The sequence below is a fragment of the Melanostigma gelatinosum genome (genome assembly GCF_949748355.1).
Source record: "Melanostigma gelatinosum genome assembly, chromosome: 19".
Lineage (NCBI taxonomy): Eukaryota > Metazoa > Chordata > Actinopteri > Perciformes > Zoarcidae > Melanostigma > Melanostigma gelatinosum.
This window is the reverse complement of record NC_136652.1, coordinates 6,456,765-6,473,076: the sequence shown is the minus strand read 5'-3', so window position 1 is coordinate 6,473,076 and position 16,312 is coordinate 6,456,765. Positions and strand designations below refer to the sequence as shown.

General features: G+C 41.2%; 2 protein-coding genes across 2 annotated transcripts; one reads left to right on the top strand and one right to left on the bottom strand.

Moving 5' to 3' along the window:
- Positions 1 to 4,524: 4,524 nt before the first annotated feature.
- LOC306793610 (uncharacterized protein) lies at positions 4,525 to 6,306 on the top strand. Its single transcript, XM_079291281.1, has 2 exons — positions 4,525 to 4,578; positions 4,841 to 6,306. Exon 2 carries the CDS (start codon positions 4,868 to 4,870, stop codon positions 5,750 to 5,752), a length of 885 nt encoding a protein of 294 aa, XP_079147407.1. The 5' UTR covers positions 4,525 to 4,578; positions 4,841 to 4,867; the 3' UTR covers positions 5,753 to 6,306.
- Positions 6,307 to 9,537: 3,231 nt separating this feature from the next.
- LOC306793305 (LYR motif-containing protein 2-like) lies at positions 9,538 to 13,425 on the bottom strand. The gene is made up of 3 exons (XM_079290868.1): positions 13,352 to 13,425; positions 12,429 to 12,569; positions 9,538 to 9,916 (listed from the first exon to the last, which is right to left on the bottom strand). Exons 1-3 carry the CDS (start codon positions 13,394 to 13,396, stop codon positions 9,836 to 9,838), a joined length of 267 nt encoding a protein of 88 aa, XP_079146994.1. The 5' UTR covers positions 13,397 to 13,425; the 3' UTR covers positions 9,538 to 9,835.
- Positions 13,426 to 16,312: the final 2,887 nt, after the last annotated feature.

Genomic DNA, 16,312 nt, shown 5'->3' with positions numbered 1-16,312 from the left:
GACCAGAGACATGTGCATGTACGACATCCAACAACAAACAGTAAACCCCAGAAACATTTGATCAGAGACACAGAGGAAAGAAATGCTGAATAAGTAAGTATAACTGATACACTGAACATTTTTACACCGGAGCAAATTAGTCGTAAGTTACCATGGTGATCTAGTGGTTAAAATAAAGTCACCATCGTGACATCAAAAACTCCAGCTTTAGGCTCAACATAGCTCACTACGACGTCAATCTCCCTTCATAGTTCACTCCTCTGGAAGAAGAAAGACTACAGAAACACACAAGAGGCAAAACTCAAGCCCACCATTCACACAGATAGGAGAAAGGAAACAAACAAGCAGTGAGATCCAAACATCACTGGCCCTGGACCAAGATAGCTTCAGGACTTATGGCAGGAAGTCACAGGCTGAGTGTGAGAATGGAATTAAAGGTAACTAAGGTGTGTTTTATCTGTTGTGACACAGTCTTTAGAAAATAACAATTCTTTGGAACATGACTCCTACAGGTAATGATTGCACAATGACTGAGCTGCTGGAAGGTTAATGGCAACAGGTACAATGAAATATTCTTTGGAATCCTCAGACAGGGAATAATTGCATTACTGGCAACAGATAAGAGGCCTGAAGTCATCAAAGAAAAAGCAAATAACTGAAGGTTAAGACCAAAAGATGAGTTTTAATTCAGGATTTAAAGGCCTCAACTGTTTGATGTGAGCAGAAAGGTCATTCCTGAGGAAGGGGATGTGATAGGAAAATGTTTATGAATGATTGAATGTTACGTCTCTGTATCACTTTATTCTGCACATTTCAATGAAGACAGCTTTGTAAAAAGTGTAACAAATACAAGTGAAACTCCTTTACCCAGTCTTTTAACTTAAGAAGTTCCTCATGATGTAAAAATGCTTTTTAAGAGAGCTCAGACTTCTTTCAAGCTGCATGTTTGAACAAACTATCATTAGTCATGATGATTAACACGTTAGCTGAATGCAAACAACAAGAATAAAGCTGATTCTGGCCCAACAAGGAAACAGTTGTTAACTTTCTCAAAGCAGGTGTGACTTACACAGAACTGGACCAAACACATGAGAAGAACCCAAAGCGTGCTGATGGACCAGCACAGGACAAGAAGGAGAACCTATGATCTCATCAGCATGACAGACATTGACTTTAAGAGCCAGACTCATTCGATTCATTGAGACTGACCCGTCAGAAGGGTAACAGCAGCACAGAGAGGGCCCAACACTGTAGAGAGCTTTACACAGCCGAGGTCACAGATAAGAAGTTTGAAACATGACGTCAGAAGAGAGCGTTGGTGAATAAATAAACACTTTTGTCTTCAGACGTCTTCAAATAACTCACTGTTTGTTTACCAGCAGCCCCGCTGAGGACGTGTCCAACAGACACGGGGTCACCCATGTGTCCCATTGTGCATGGAAGGTTGGACTGGTTCATATGAACACATATCAATAAACACACAATAAACACATGAGCATTGGAACAAGGTAGCTCTGGTGATTGTTTTGGAAAGAATTCAGAGGTTGAGTTTGATGATATTTACTGAAAGGTAATCAAGATATCAATAGTTTGATAAGATATTATATACTTTAGAATATGACTCCTCACAGATAACAAATGAAACAATCAGCTACATGTTGTAGAAATACCAGTACAAGTACTGCATTCAAAAGTGTACTTACAAGGGCGATTGTGGCTCAGTGGAGAGCAGGGTCGTCGTTCAATCAGAGAATCGGCGGTTCGATCACCGGCTCCACTTGCCGCATGTCGATGTGTCCTTGGGCAAGACACTCGTAGCTCTGACTACGGTGTGTGAATGTGTGTGAATGTTAGTTAGTCCTGGTGGGCATCAGTGTATGAATGGGAGTGAATGGGTGAATGACGACATGTAGTGTGAAAGAGTAAAAGTACCAACATCAAACTATATATCGTACTACAAGTAAAAGAAGACATGATACAGAAGGGCCATTTCAGAATAATAATTATATTATTGAATTATAATTATTAAAGCATCAATGTGTACATTGCTTTAATGTTGCAGTACTTTACTTTATATAGTGCCAGGTAGCAAAGGATCAATAAAGTCTACATCATCATTCATCTGTTGATCATGTAGATGTATTACTCTGAATCTGTAAAGTAACTAAAGATATCCAATAAGTGTAGGAAAATACAAATTACAATAGTATCCTCTGAAATGTAGCAGAGTAGTACAAGATGTATAAAGTACAGCAACCTCAACATTGTACAGAAGTACTTGACTCAATGTATTGAGTTACATTTCACCACTGTGGACTCTCGTGCTGGTTCAGAGTAGATCCAGATGACTGCAGTGCAGCAACACCTTCTGACACACGTTTGTACAAACTATTGTTGGCCATGATGAATAACACGTTAGCTAATGCTAGTGTTAGTCTGTTACATATTTCAATGTTGTATGATTTATCTGATGTCATCCACCAGCAGCAGAACCTCCTTCCTGCTCCACTATTTTCGATTACGCTTCAGAGAGATCATAGATTATAAATCACTACAATAAAGGTGCATTTCACAGAATCAACCTTTCAAACCACATCTCCACATGTAAGGGACTATTTGAGTAATCCTGTGTGCACACCAGATGGTGTTCTAATCCACACAAACAAGAGACACCTCATCGTGTTATTCATTGTAGAACATAACATTTTAAACTTGAGTTGATTTTAATCCGATGTCTTTACATTAACTTTAATATTTAAAAATAAAACTGTATTTCATTTATCGTCACTTTTGAAGCAAGTACAGGAAGAAAAGTCATTCTCATTCTCTCTTCCTCGCGTGCTTGTTATAGTTGCCTTTTTTTTCCTTCATCCTTACGTCTTCCTCAAAGTCCTGCCAAACACAAGGCTTGAAGATAGCCCAGCACAATTAAGCCTGAGTGAAGAGAGAGGACAAGGAGGACAAACTCGGAGACCAGAGACATGTGCTTGTGGGACATCCAACAACAAACAGTAAACCCCAGAAACAGTCTAAATTTGACCAGAGACACAGAGGAAAGAAATGCTGAATAAGAGACAGCATTGAACTACAGAAGCTGGTGGAACAGAGGCTGACCCGGACATGACGTCACAGCTTCGACACTCTATGCTATAGAGCAGCGGTTCCCGAACTTTTTAGGCCGCGCACCCCCTTCTACATCCCGACCGGGTTCGCGCACCCCCCCCCCCCCTTAAAAAAAAAAAAAAAAAGAAGCAACAGAGCCTTTTAAGCCTTCATAGCCGCATAAGAATCGGACCAATGAGAGAACAGTTTGCTCGCGCGTGGCATTTGTTTACAAGATTTAGTCCGCTGTTAAATGTTGCCGTGTGAACACAAACCGAACAAAGGAGCAAGTGCAACAAAGCAAACGAACTGAAGGTGTGAAAACGCCCTGAAACACTGCAACAAAGTTTCAATAACTTTCAGTGACACAAGGCGTCACTTTTAAAGAGCAATACGGATCGCGAGGACACACGCACAGGCTCAGAGGCCGATTATCACATTTAATTTACAATTAATGAGCGACTAATGTAGCCAGGATGTCTTCGGACAAAGCATCGATGCGGCGCGACACAGTGTTGTTGGACACCGGGATCATGCACAACTTTTTTGCTTCTTTCTCCCCAATCATACATTCCACCATCTCTCTGGCAGCTGGCGAGCTCACGTCTTCAGTGATTGTGTGCGGTAGCCCCTTTCTCGCTATTCTGTAACCAGAAGAATAAAGCTGATTCTGTCCCAACAAGGAAACAGTTACTTTCTCAAAGCAGGTGTGACTTACACAGAACTGGACCAAACACTTGATAAGAACACAAAGCGTGCTGATGGACCAGCACAGGACACGCGAGAGAGAGAGAGAGAGAGAGAGAGAGAGAGAGGCACACAGCTTGGATGCTCATGTGTTTGTGGGACAACAAACAAACACAGGCTCAGAGAGATGCAATGCTTTTCAGGACGTTTACTATGTTCTGGTCAGCAGGACAGACATTGACTTCAAGTGCTGGACTTATTTGGGTCTTTGAGACTGAGACTGGCCCGTGAGAAGGATAATGATTCAGGTTCAAGCAAACACAAGCAGTGAGATCCAAACATCACTGGCCGTGGATGGCAGAAAGTCAGAGGCTGAGCGTGAGAATGTAATTCAAGGTAACTGACGTGTGTTTTATCTGTTATGACACGGTATTTAGAAAAATAAGAAATTCTTTGGAATATGACTCCTACAGGTAACGATTGCACAATGACTGAGCTGCTGGAAGGTTAAGGCAAGACACGTGAGCCGTGGAACAAGGGATTTGTTGTGCTTGATTTGGCAAGAGTTTAGAGGTGGAGTTTGATGATGTTACTTAAAGGTTATCAAGGTACCAATCTGGTTTGACAACATGCTACTTTCTTTGGAATATGACTCATGACAGGAAAGACTTGCACAATGGGAAAGAGCATCTCTCTATATAAAGGCAGCTGACCTGCAGTGAGTACAACAGAATCCAGAGGACCAGCTGACTTCTTCCTGCCGCTCTATCACTGACTGTCAGCACACACGTAAGTCTTCAAGAATGTCATGTTTTATGGTTGTGGAACATAAAGTTTTCTATTTCAGATCTTATTTGATTATATTCACTGTGAGTAGTGTAAATGGTGGCAGTGTGCATGCACATTTAAAAAGCAATTCATGTTAGATGTCATTATGGTGATCCATATTTCAGCACTGATATTTTAATTTGTAGTGATGATATTGGAGCTCACCTGAAGACGCAGTCATGCTGCTAACTGTTTACTCATGATGTGTCTTTCTTTAATGCAGTTACCCACCATAACCACCAAGACCACCATGAGCTACATCTCAGAAATTGACGTGTCCCTCAATGATATCGAGGAGCAAATTCTCATAAAGAAGGGCTTCCAGAAGGTCCCAGGTTCTCTGAACAAAGGAGCAGGTGTACATGCCATCTATCTTTGGTATAAAATGGGGGAGAAGGGGGAGAAAGCAATCACTAAGCTTCAAGTTTCATTCAAGGATGACATGACTCCTGGATTGATCAATGCAGGGTACCAACAGATCGTTAAAGATCTCAATGCTGGAGCCAGAGGTGATCGCATCTACCTTTGGTCCTACCAAGGGTCTGGAGAGTATGATACTCCCATAGTGGCGATTGATGTCACTACAGATGCAAACAATGAAGCTGAAAAGTTTGGCATTGGCTGGGAGAGACTGGCCTGTGATCTGAACCGCAATGCCGGAGGGGACTGGACCCACATGTGGATGAAAAGAGAGCACCAAAACTACATCTGCGACATCACTGCCACTGATTCCTACAAATCAGACAAGGACCTGTTTGGAGACCATTACATCCGTGTGGATGAAGATACTAACAGGGGAGCAGGAGGATCCACGGTCTTCATCTGGTACCGTCAGACCACCGACCCCAAGCGTGCCCTCAATGATCTGGAAGTGTCCATCAATGACAAGGAGGCTGTTCAATATCAGAAGCAAGGATACAGTAAAGTGTATGTCAACCTCAACGACGGAACCAGTGGTAACCCAGTGTACCTGTGGCACAAGAAGGAGGGATCCAGCAAACCCATTCAGGCCATCGCCCTGCTTCTCAACACAGCTTTGGTTCCTGAGTACAAGAAGGCTGGTCTCACTGTAATCGAGAAAAATCTCAACGAAGGCAATCCCGGCCACATTGAGTACCTGTGTGTGTATCAGTGAAAGCAAAAAGCCATCTTCATGGTCGCAGAGCTGAGAATTCCCAACACTCACTGAAGTGGAACGAAAAGTCCAGCAATGCAGTTAAATCTTTTTGGTGATGGACTCTTTCACTTTTTTTCTCTTTTTCGATATAGAAATGACGATTCATTATATTACAGTCACTCAATAGTATCAAAGGTTTATGGGTTTAATGTTAAACTTGCTGATTCGATCAAAGAGTCCTGTTTTATTAGAGGACAGGATGGAATAGAAGGTGAAGGAGATCAGACTGATATGAAAAGGCTTAACAATGCAGTTCAATCATTTTGGTGATGGATTCTTTCACTTTTGTTTCTTTTTCACTATAAAACAATGTGATTATTATAGTGCAGTAATACTACTGGTAATATCAGAAAGTATCAATAGTTTATGATTCTACTGTTAAACCTGATGGCAATGAAATGAATCAAACTATTTCACATTGTTTTTAACACTGTTAATTAATGATTGAATATTAAGTCTCTGTGTCACTTTATTCTGCACATTTCCTGCTTTTCAATAAAGACAACTTTTCATGTGAAGTGTGTTTGTTTCAGACTCTATAGAAACTTCACTTTGAGTGTTTTCATGTGTTTTCATCACCTTTCATCACCTACTCAGATCTCTGACTCCAGTCAAGTCAAAGGTGCAGTACCACAGTATATAAATACATGTTAAAGTCCTACATTACTTTATGGTTACAATTAATAATGCATGACAATGTATATTGCTTTAATAATGCAGTTTTTTTTTTTTACTATATTTACTGCCAGGTAGCAAGGGATCAATGCAGTGATGTTTTGAACTCACAGTGGTGGAAGAAGTACTCAGATCTCTGACTCAAGTAAAAGTAGCAGTACCACAGTGTAGAAATACAAGTAAAAGTCCTGCATTCAAAACTTTACTTCAATTGAAGTAAAAAAGTACTAACATCAAAATAGACTTAAGTACCAACAGTAAAAGCAAACATTATACAGAAGGGCCCATTTCAGAATAAGAATTAGATTATTGAATTATAATTATCAATGCATCAACATGTACATTGCTTTAATGTTGCAGTGTTTTACTTTATATACTGCCGGGTAGCAAAAATAAAGTCTACATCATTATTTATTTGATTATATTTATTTTTATTACTCTGAATCTGTAAACTAACTAAAGGTATCTAATAAGTGTATTGAAGTAAATCCATCAATATTATCCTCTGAAATGTAGAAGAGTAGTACAAGATGTATAAAGTACAGCAACCTCAACATTGTACAGAAGTACTTGACTCAATGTATTGAGTTACATTTCACCACTGTGGACTCTCATGCTGGTTCAGAGTAGATCCAGATGACTGCAGTGCAGCAACACCTTCTGACACACGTTTGTACAAACTATTGTTGGCCATGATGAATAACACGTTAGCTAATGCTGGTGTTAGTCTATTACATATTTCAATGTTGTATGATTTATCTGATGTCATCCACCAGCAGCAGAACTTCCTCCCCTCTCCACTATTTTCTATTATTTCATCTCTGTTATTTATTGTAAATAAATTAGATTGTTGACGTGGGGTGAATCCAGCATTCTCATATTCAGGATGAATATTTAACTCAAATTTTTCTGGTGTGTCTTTGGTAGTTTATCTTTGTACCCTGGCAGCTTCTCATTCGGGCCCGAGCTCCAACGTTCACACCAGTGTCTAGTGGTAGTGATGTGACCTTTCGTGTCGAGGCTTCGAAGCTTGTGTCGAGTAATCCAGGAAGATTTGTATGAAGCGCGTATCGAGGCTTGTCTCGATGACGTATGTGGTGACGTTCGAAGCCTCGCGAACCAGCCGTACCACGTGACTGATTCAGGAAATGGTTCACGAGTTTGGCGTGCGATTCGAAATAAAAGGGGCAGCGAAACGCAATGGATCCCCGGTCACATTCTGTGTACTTAGGACTTTATTGCGCGTTTGTTTACAAACTACTCAAGCTTCTTTTTTCTGCGATGGAACCAGCAAGAAAGAGGAGATTTTCCCCAGTCTGGGAACATTTTGAGCTCATCTCTCATAATAGGTTATGCACATAGTAATAAGTTATTATTAATAACTAGCGGGATATACTGTAAATGTGCATGAAAAAAAGCACAGTCACAAACCTGTCTGCCTACCAGAGCCTGGTGGTGAAGCAGCTGGTGAGCCAGAACCAGAGCAGGACGCAGCAGCAGCCGGCTGAGAACGATAAGGCGGAGGAGCAGGAGGAGGAGATCAGCAACGTCCGCACGCAGCTCGCGGTCCTGACGTCGCAAGTCAAGGACCTGATGCTGTCCCAGAGGAAGACGTCCGTCACAGAGGACTGAACATTTCAACGTTTAGAGAAGAGGACGTCGAGAATGGACTCGCATGTTAAGATGAATATGTTTAACTCTGCTAGATCAGCTGTTAATAATGGATTTAATGTGATTTATCCATGGGGACTTAATACTTATTAAAAGGAAATTCCTGTTTGGGATGTCACCCTGTAAACCCAATTGACGTGAAAATCCTCAATGAGGTTCAGATTTTCATGCATTCATTAAAGCTCTCCACTAACTCGCATGTTTTTGTTGTGGAGTCAATCGGCATCATGCAAGCACCACTTGTATGGACAGATTTGTTCTACAGTGGTTTAGGAGAACTTGAAGCATTAACCAATTTTCTTGTATTTATAATTTTGTTTTCAAATGCAATATTTGAGTTGTATGAGTGACTGGTTATTTATTTTTCCCCATTCCTTGGCATTAGCGGGTCCCTTTATTCTGCTGCTGACGCAGTTATAAATGTGTATAATATAGTACATATGGGGCAGAACGCAGAGCCCTATATAGTTTATTGGGTTGTTAATTATGCTCATTTTCAATTATGAATACACATGTGGCAGGTTCAGTCATACTGTAGAAGCGCCGGGATTAACAAAGTGAGCATGCGTCTTTTTCTTTTGGGCTGCACACCACCGACACCCAAAAATGATGTTTCGTTACCATGGTTACACTACCGGTGTTACACAGCCTCAGAGTAAACCCCTGTGAGTCCCATAACAGTTTGTTGACTTCACACTACCCCACCAGCCCCGTTTGAATTAAGTCCTTTAGTCCATGAAGAGTCCACCACATACGCTGCTGGAGGCCCAGGCAGTATAGCTGGGCCTTTGGAGACAAGGGAGGCGCAGGAGAACCAGGACTGAGCGAGGACATACTTGAGATTTCCAAAAGCAAGTCTAATGCTCGCAAATACTCTTTTGTCCACAAGGAATGTCAAACTCAACACAAATTAAAGTTCTTCGTAGTGGCTTTAAATAAGAAAATGGTCAAATACACAAATGTTTCATTTTAAAGCAATATAGTTTGGCCCGACAAACTGAATAAGATAATGGGAAAACAATTACATAATACTTGCAATGAATTTTATTAGAATAGTCACTTCAAACACTACCGGTACTTGGGAGCTTATTACAAGAATCTATGGGTGGCCAGTAGTCCAAATTGCTATTTCTTTAAGAGGTGATAACTACTAATAAGCTGCCACTCAAAGGTCTGTCATATAAAAACAATCTATTTCATCAACTAGAACTTACCTACCGGTACAATCTATTTTGGGCCTGAGGCCATTATGAAAGTTCAGAGTTGTGTTGCTGTACGTTTGATGTAGTGAAGCTCATACATGGTGATGATAACTCTGTGGATATGAATACCGGTAAATTACCTTGTATGATGATGCCAGAAAACATTTTGTATTTTGAAAAAAAGAGAATTCTGAGTTCATGTTCATTAGTTCCTCTTTAATACTTACAATATATATAATATACAGCACAAACAATAGATTAATGAGCTTCCATTCTCATGATCCTCACCGCTGAACAGCAGCACAGGAAAGGAGAGGATGATGCCCTTGGGTCAGTTCCATCAATCCATCCATTAACAACACGTCCAGCTAAAGCAGAGTGTCCATAAGTTCCGCATCGGTCACTTACAATGACTACTCTGATCAGGTGTCCCTGTCCCCGCTTAGAGTCTCCAGAGTACGGATCCAGATCAGTCCATAGCAGGTCCCGGTGTTTAACTGCCGGCCAAAGCCATAGACGTCTGCAGCTCCTCTAAATGGTTGTTAGCTTGTGTGATCATCATACGGATGGCATCCTGAAGGAACAATGAGAGGGAAAACAGCAGTGATGGAGACAGAAGAGGATGCTGGGAAACTAAGTACACTGTCTCTACACAGACTATCTCCAAAGGTTTGATGTGCTTAAAAGCTACAGAAAAGGCAAGTCAGCAGACCTTGAGTTTAGATGATCTTTTTAAGTTCATGAATTCATTTACACTAAATTATAACCCATTGCAACAATATGTATCAAAATTAATACTTTCTCCATCATTTTTGATTAATTCCTAATCTTCTCAGAATGTAGAAACAATCAAGTTTCAACAATCTTCCTCTTTTAAGACTTTTCAGATGAAAGTAACTTAAGGCTACATCCACGTCCATCTTTTGCAACGTTTACACTGAGCATCCACACTACTCAAGAGTTTTAGAGCACCGAAAAGGAAATAGTTTAGAAACGCTTCCAAAGCTTTTTAAGTCTGGAAACCCCGAGGTTACCTCGTAGTGTGAACGATGGCGTAGACGCCCACGTTCGCCACTTGATTGGTTCTTAGCAGCCATGACATGTCCTTTCGTCACACCGCAGGAAGAAAAACTACATCAGCCTGGATTACTAGAGGTTCATACAATATGGATAACGCATTACAGGCTTTGCTGACTGTGCTGTCTGTACTAACAGATATTGTGCAGTTAAATTCTGCCTTTTATAATGTTACAAATGCCGACATGCGATGGAAGCGAGCAGCTATTGGAGCGATTCGCAAGCAGTGGAGGACTTTTCTTATTTATGCTTAGCTTGTTCTGCAGAACTATTGAGAAACAAAAGCATAAATGCTCTCCAATACGACGGGGACTTCCAGCCAGCCGGCAGAGCTACGAGTGTGACAGCAGACAACGACGAGACCAAGAAAATGAGTGAGAGACGTGTGTTGACCAAATATACTGACCCGTAATCTAGCAAACTTTGATTTGTAAGTAGTGGTGTCACGGATCACCGATCAGCCCTCACGGTTCGGATCACTTGTGAACCGCGGATCAAGAGTATTTTTTTTTTACAGCGTAATCATCATAGTGTGTAATAAAGTTCTACTGCTGCTGTTCCTTGTCAAGTAACAAGTCCCCGAATATCAATGCAGAGTGTCAGTGAACAGATATAAAGCAGTAGTGTGTTCACGTGAACGGAGCAGCTTAGAAGCATTTAACGGTGACGTCATGGCGAGCGGAGGAACGTCAGAAGCCGCGGCGTCATTTAAGTCGCAAGTTTGGGAACATTTTGTCTTCCCTGTAACGTATAATGACGGATGAGGGTGGTGGACAAACAGTTACGGTATGTCGGCGTTATTTAAAGAGAGAGACACGACAACGGCAAAACATCGGCATGTCCACGCACATGAAGAGACGCCATCCGGTCTGTCAGCGACGGGGACACTCCGGTGTAGAAAACAAAGGATTTCTAAATCTGGTTAAAATGCTTGAGCCACGCTACGAAATCCACTTACGCACCCACTTCAGTGTGAAGCTGTTCCAGGCCTCTATGAGAAGGAAAAGACTGTAGAGACTGCTTTCACCACGGCGGAGTGATTCTTAGTCCGCGCTGTAGACACGCCCCCTCTGTGAGCGTCACACACACACACACACACACCTGGTTCAGGTGCTGACAGAAGCATCAGAGTGAAGCTAGACAGGCCCAATAATATTCAAGTCACCACAGAAAGGTCGACCCTCTCCCCAGACAATGGAGATATTCTCATCTTTTTGAAAATAATGTCACAGTAATGGTAAACATTATTGTGTATTTGAATGGCATAACCTGACAGGAAGTAAACACAGACCCAAGTTGTTGCCGAGCAGTTCAGTTCAATGTAAACAGTGGAAGCTAGCTCACTGGCTGTTTCTTTCTTTCAATATTGATCAAAGGCCGAGGATATCAGAATTGAGTATTCTTGAATGTTTTATTTTTATTTATTGATTTCATTTTGTATCAAATTGGACATATTCAATATTTTTGTTTTCATGTAAGACTATAGCCCAAAGTTCTTTACCGAACCGTGAGGTTTGTGATCCGTGACACCCCTATTTGTAAGTGTTCATTTCAAAGTACATTTGATGTGCGTCTTTGAGAGGGATAGAGAAAGACCTGCAGCGTTGTGACTAAGTTTAAAAATGTTTTTTGGAGAAGTGTCTGAGTTTATAAAGGCAGATTATAGAGGACGATCTTAAGTATCTGTTGTATTTTCTGTAACTAAGCAAACAATATACTTCCTGTTTACACTGACACCCGCATACCAAGTGTACACGAATAGTCATGTGGTATTCGTTTTCATGCTTCCGTATGGATGGAAATCCTTCCGAAAACAGTGCCGGAACGCCAGTGTGGACGCAGAAACATATAAGTGTGGACGTAAACTTAGGTCCAACTTTTAGATAATATCCTGATTAACGTAACTCCTGTTCTGAACATGACATCAGCTCTTCACTCGATCCAACAGACAGGCAGGGCAGTTCTAGGCGCCCTGGCTATGTAATGGAACACATTATACATCTTCTTACCTTGTCTGTGGCATTCTTATTCCTCTTGAACTCGTCTCTTGCCCAGTCACTGAGGTACTTCCTGTCTGCCTCGTCTGGTACCTTCCGTATGGTCCTCATCATATTTCTGTAAATCCCCAAAACCCGTTGTCTCTGTAAAAACTGTCAAAGAATCAACAGTTCAGCAGCCTGAGCAGGCCAGCTAAAAACACATTTTTGTGAAAAGTCTGCTTGGGAGAGTCAAGAATAATCAGAATATCACAATATAACAGTTCCTTGTCATAGCACAGACTCTTGCGCAAGTTGAAATGAACTTCCATGTGATATTATGCAAGGACTGAACTAAACGTTGGAGTAAACAGTGTCGACTGCCTGGTGAAGTTAACTTAGATGCTAACACTGGTTTAGCCTGAAAACTAGCTAGCCCTGCAAACAGCCTGGAGGAACGTGTGTTGCTGAGTTGTCATGTGCCATTGACATATCAAAGCCGGACTCATGTATTTACCAGATAATCATATACCCGAACTAACACATTCATAAAGGCACATTTTAAAATGTGGGCAGGCAAATGTCTCCGTATGAGTATGTTTTGACTATCTGTAGTAGCGTTATTTGTTTGCTAATACCACCTCCGTGGTAGTAGCTTACGTGCCAGTAAATGCTAAATTTGTTTAAGTTTCTTTAACAGAGCGACCGAAAAGAGTTGCAAAACAGACAAAAGTCTTCCTTGAATTGTATAAACGTTTATACATGGACAAACATATTGCAGCTAGCAATTCTCTACAGACGTAACGCTAGCGTTAGCCAACAAGCTAGCAATATAGCATAGGACTTGCTGTCGACCGGAATTGCATTACAACTGTGAAATGGCCTATAGTGTGACAACCAGTCCAGCTCTTAGTGATATGAAGTATAGTGCTCCTTCTGTTGTTGTGTGTATTTACCTGTTTTAGAGAAAGCGCTGCAGACGGCAACCTTGAGACTACCATCTTACGCGGCTTCACAACCGGATGTTGTGAATGCGTTACTTCTTTTCGTTCAATAGGGGGTGTCAACCCATGCCTATGAGGTTTATACCGCCACCTAGCGTACCGGAGTATGTAGCGTCACATCAAAGACTGGCCCAATCCCAGGCCAAATCCCAATGTCCCCCCTAAACCCTCAACCCTCAAGGATTTACTGACGTCACCTGGTAAGTGGGTGAGTGCGAGAGACTGTGAGGGCTTGAAATGATGTAAATAGGAATGGGACGGCACTTTGCTGCAACATATCATGTTACCATGAAAACAACAAAAAATATGATGTATATTTTATACTTTGTACTCCCTGATTTGAAAGTCTTCCAGGCTCTTTTCTCACAAGATGAGAGTTTTTTCAGATTTACTTGTTTTTGTCAAAACAGCTTCAATGACAAAATCTAATATTTGATGAATAAATAAATAAATATCTTCTGATTTCATGTATTTTTTTGTTCCATCTTTAACCCTTAATGTTTCTGAGTAAATTGAATACCACAGGCTGAACACACGTGAGCCGTCCTCTTTGTTTACCTTTTTACTGCTCCAAGCGTCCACTGGTTTAATGTCACATTGCAATGATTTGTGGGTAATTCCCTTAGGGGTTCAGTGTCTTGCTCAGGGACACTTCGGCACAGGACAGCCCCCACCCTCTGGAACTCTCTCCCTGCGGTGATCCGCAACATCTCCACTCTGGACGCCTTCAAAAGGGCCCTCAAGTCCCATCTGTTCGCCAAGGCTTTCGGCCCCTAGTTTACTTGTTCTGTTTTTCTGACTGTTTGTCTAAACTGTTTTTGTCTAAACTGTTACTCTTGTAAAGCGGCCTTGGGTCCCCTGAAAGGCGCTATATAAATTAAAGTTATTATTATTATTATTAGGACACGTAGCAGCCAAGGATCGAACCGCCGACCTTGCGGTTGCCGGACGACCCTATCTACTGTAGCGTGAGCGGCTCCTGTCCCGTTTCTCGGCGGAAGGAGTCAACGAGATTAATGTAGGCTGTGTGCAGCTAGAGTATTACTTTAGAAGAAAGAAATGACTAAGACTCAAATGTAAAGGATCCAGCCAGTAGAGCCGAGTGTGACATGATGCTTAAAGCCCCTGAACTCTTAAGTATTTCTCTAAAACATTCGATATTCTCGACCAAATAGGCAACAATCTGACCTACATATTCATCAAGAGTTTAACACGGAAAAACTTCTTCAGGACTTTGTGGGTGATGTTCGATCAGATTTGATTGACAGCCATCTCTAAAGCCCAAAAGCCAAAGTGTGAAAATGAGATGTTGTGGTTTTTTGGAGGGTTGTGTGCTGTTCTAGGTCTATACGCTTCATGTTAGCCGAGCTAACAGGCTGCTGGCTGTCGATTCATATTTAGAGAGTGGTTTCTATCTTCTCATCTAACTCTGCAAGAAAGGGAATAAGCTCATTTCCACAAGCTGTCAAACTATGATGATGATGATGATGAGGTTACATTCTTGATAAAGTGATTTACAATGTTTTCGTGGACCTGTGTGAGCTATTTTCAATGCATCTGTCTCCAACACGCCTGTCGATGCAGAAGAAACAGTGTAGAACAATTCATCAAAAGTGCACGTTTAATGTGAGCTCTGTGTATCTTACAACAGTCTGAGGCTGGCTGCTTCAAATGTAACCAGCGGATCTGTCGTGCATAACTGTGGCTTGACAGTGCAGATGGAACGGACACCTGCAGCCTTCAGGTGGCTGTAAAGAGTCACCAGTGAAAAGGAAAGACCTTCAGTATAGAGCTAAAGTGCCCCAGAGAACAGCAGTGTTCACATTTACTCGTTGGAAAGAACCCAGCGCCTGTAAGCTAACCCTAACCCTAACCCATGATGCAACGATCGACAGGGACGGGGCAGACTCAGAGGTTTGAGGATCACAGCACGAGCTCGCCAGCTGCATCACACCATTAGAATGCCCTCCTTTGAACAAATGGAGGCCGGAAAACTCCATCAGCTGCAAATGATGAGCAGGCTCCACCTTGTACTGGAGCAGCAGCACAAAGGAAACAAACAGGTACAGTAGTACTCCAGGAAATATTGGCTGCCCAAGTTAACTGGTTTAGTCGACAGTACTATTCATTTTTACAGTTCATGCACGGTTTAAATATATATTTTTAAAGTTTTAACAGTTGGCATTTGAAATCTAATATCAATACACCAAATGAACAACAACAATAACAGTACTGATGAATTGATATATTGTTTTTAGTGGTTATAGTTCTGTATATCTTGTCTTGTATGTTGGCGACTAAAGTTTATAGTTTATCCACCTTTTTTGTACGCCATGAGAGAGCTTCTATTGACATGCACTACCTCTCATATTTCATAGTTTCTCTAAGTATTAAAAAAAACTGAACAGTTCTTTAATCTACAAAAAAACTGCATTACTTAGTTTACTTACCATTGTCTTTGTTATATTACGCTTTAGAGAGTAGAGTTTGTGGATTAGAAATGAATACAATAAAGGTGCATTTCACCTGAAAGTCATCATACAGAATAAACCTTTCTAACCACATCTCCACATGTAAGGGACTATTTGAGTAATCCTCTGTGTGCACACCAGATGGTGTTCTAATCCACACAAACAAGAGACACCTCATCGTGTTATTCATTGTAGAACATAACATTTTAAACTTGAGTTGATTTTAATCCGATGTCTTTACATTAACTTTAATATTTAAAAATAAAACTGTATTTCATTTATCGTCACTTTTGAAGCAAGTACAGGAAGAAAAGTGGAATTCTATGATAAATGGTCCAGGGTTTCAGTACGTTCACAATAACTAACCTTACACAGAACTGAACAACACTAAAAGGGATCATTTGTAGGCGTGTTTTTTATAGTTGGGTTCTCCCCTTCATCC

Excerpts from the sequence above, each read along its gene's own strand:
- LOC306793610 (XM_079291281.1), top strand. The coding sequence starts at position 4,868 with ATGAGCTACATCTCAGAAATTGACGTGTCCCTCAATGATATCGAGGAG.
- LOC306793305 (XM_079290868.1), bottom strand. The coding sequence starts at position 13,396 with ATGGTAGTCTCAAGGTTGCCGTCTGCAGCGCTTTCTCTAAAACAG. Across the intron at positions 12,570-13,351 it reads CAGCGCTTTCTCTAAAACAG|TTTTTACAGAGACAACGGGT; the intron begins GTAAATACACAC and ends ATTCTTTGACAG. Across the intron at positions 9,917-12,428 it reads ATAAGAATGCCACAGACAAG|GATGCCATCCGTATGATGAT; the intron begins GTAAGAAGATGT and ends TTGTTCCTTCAG.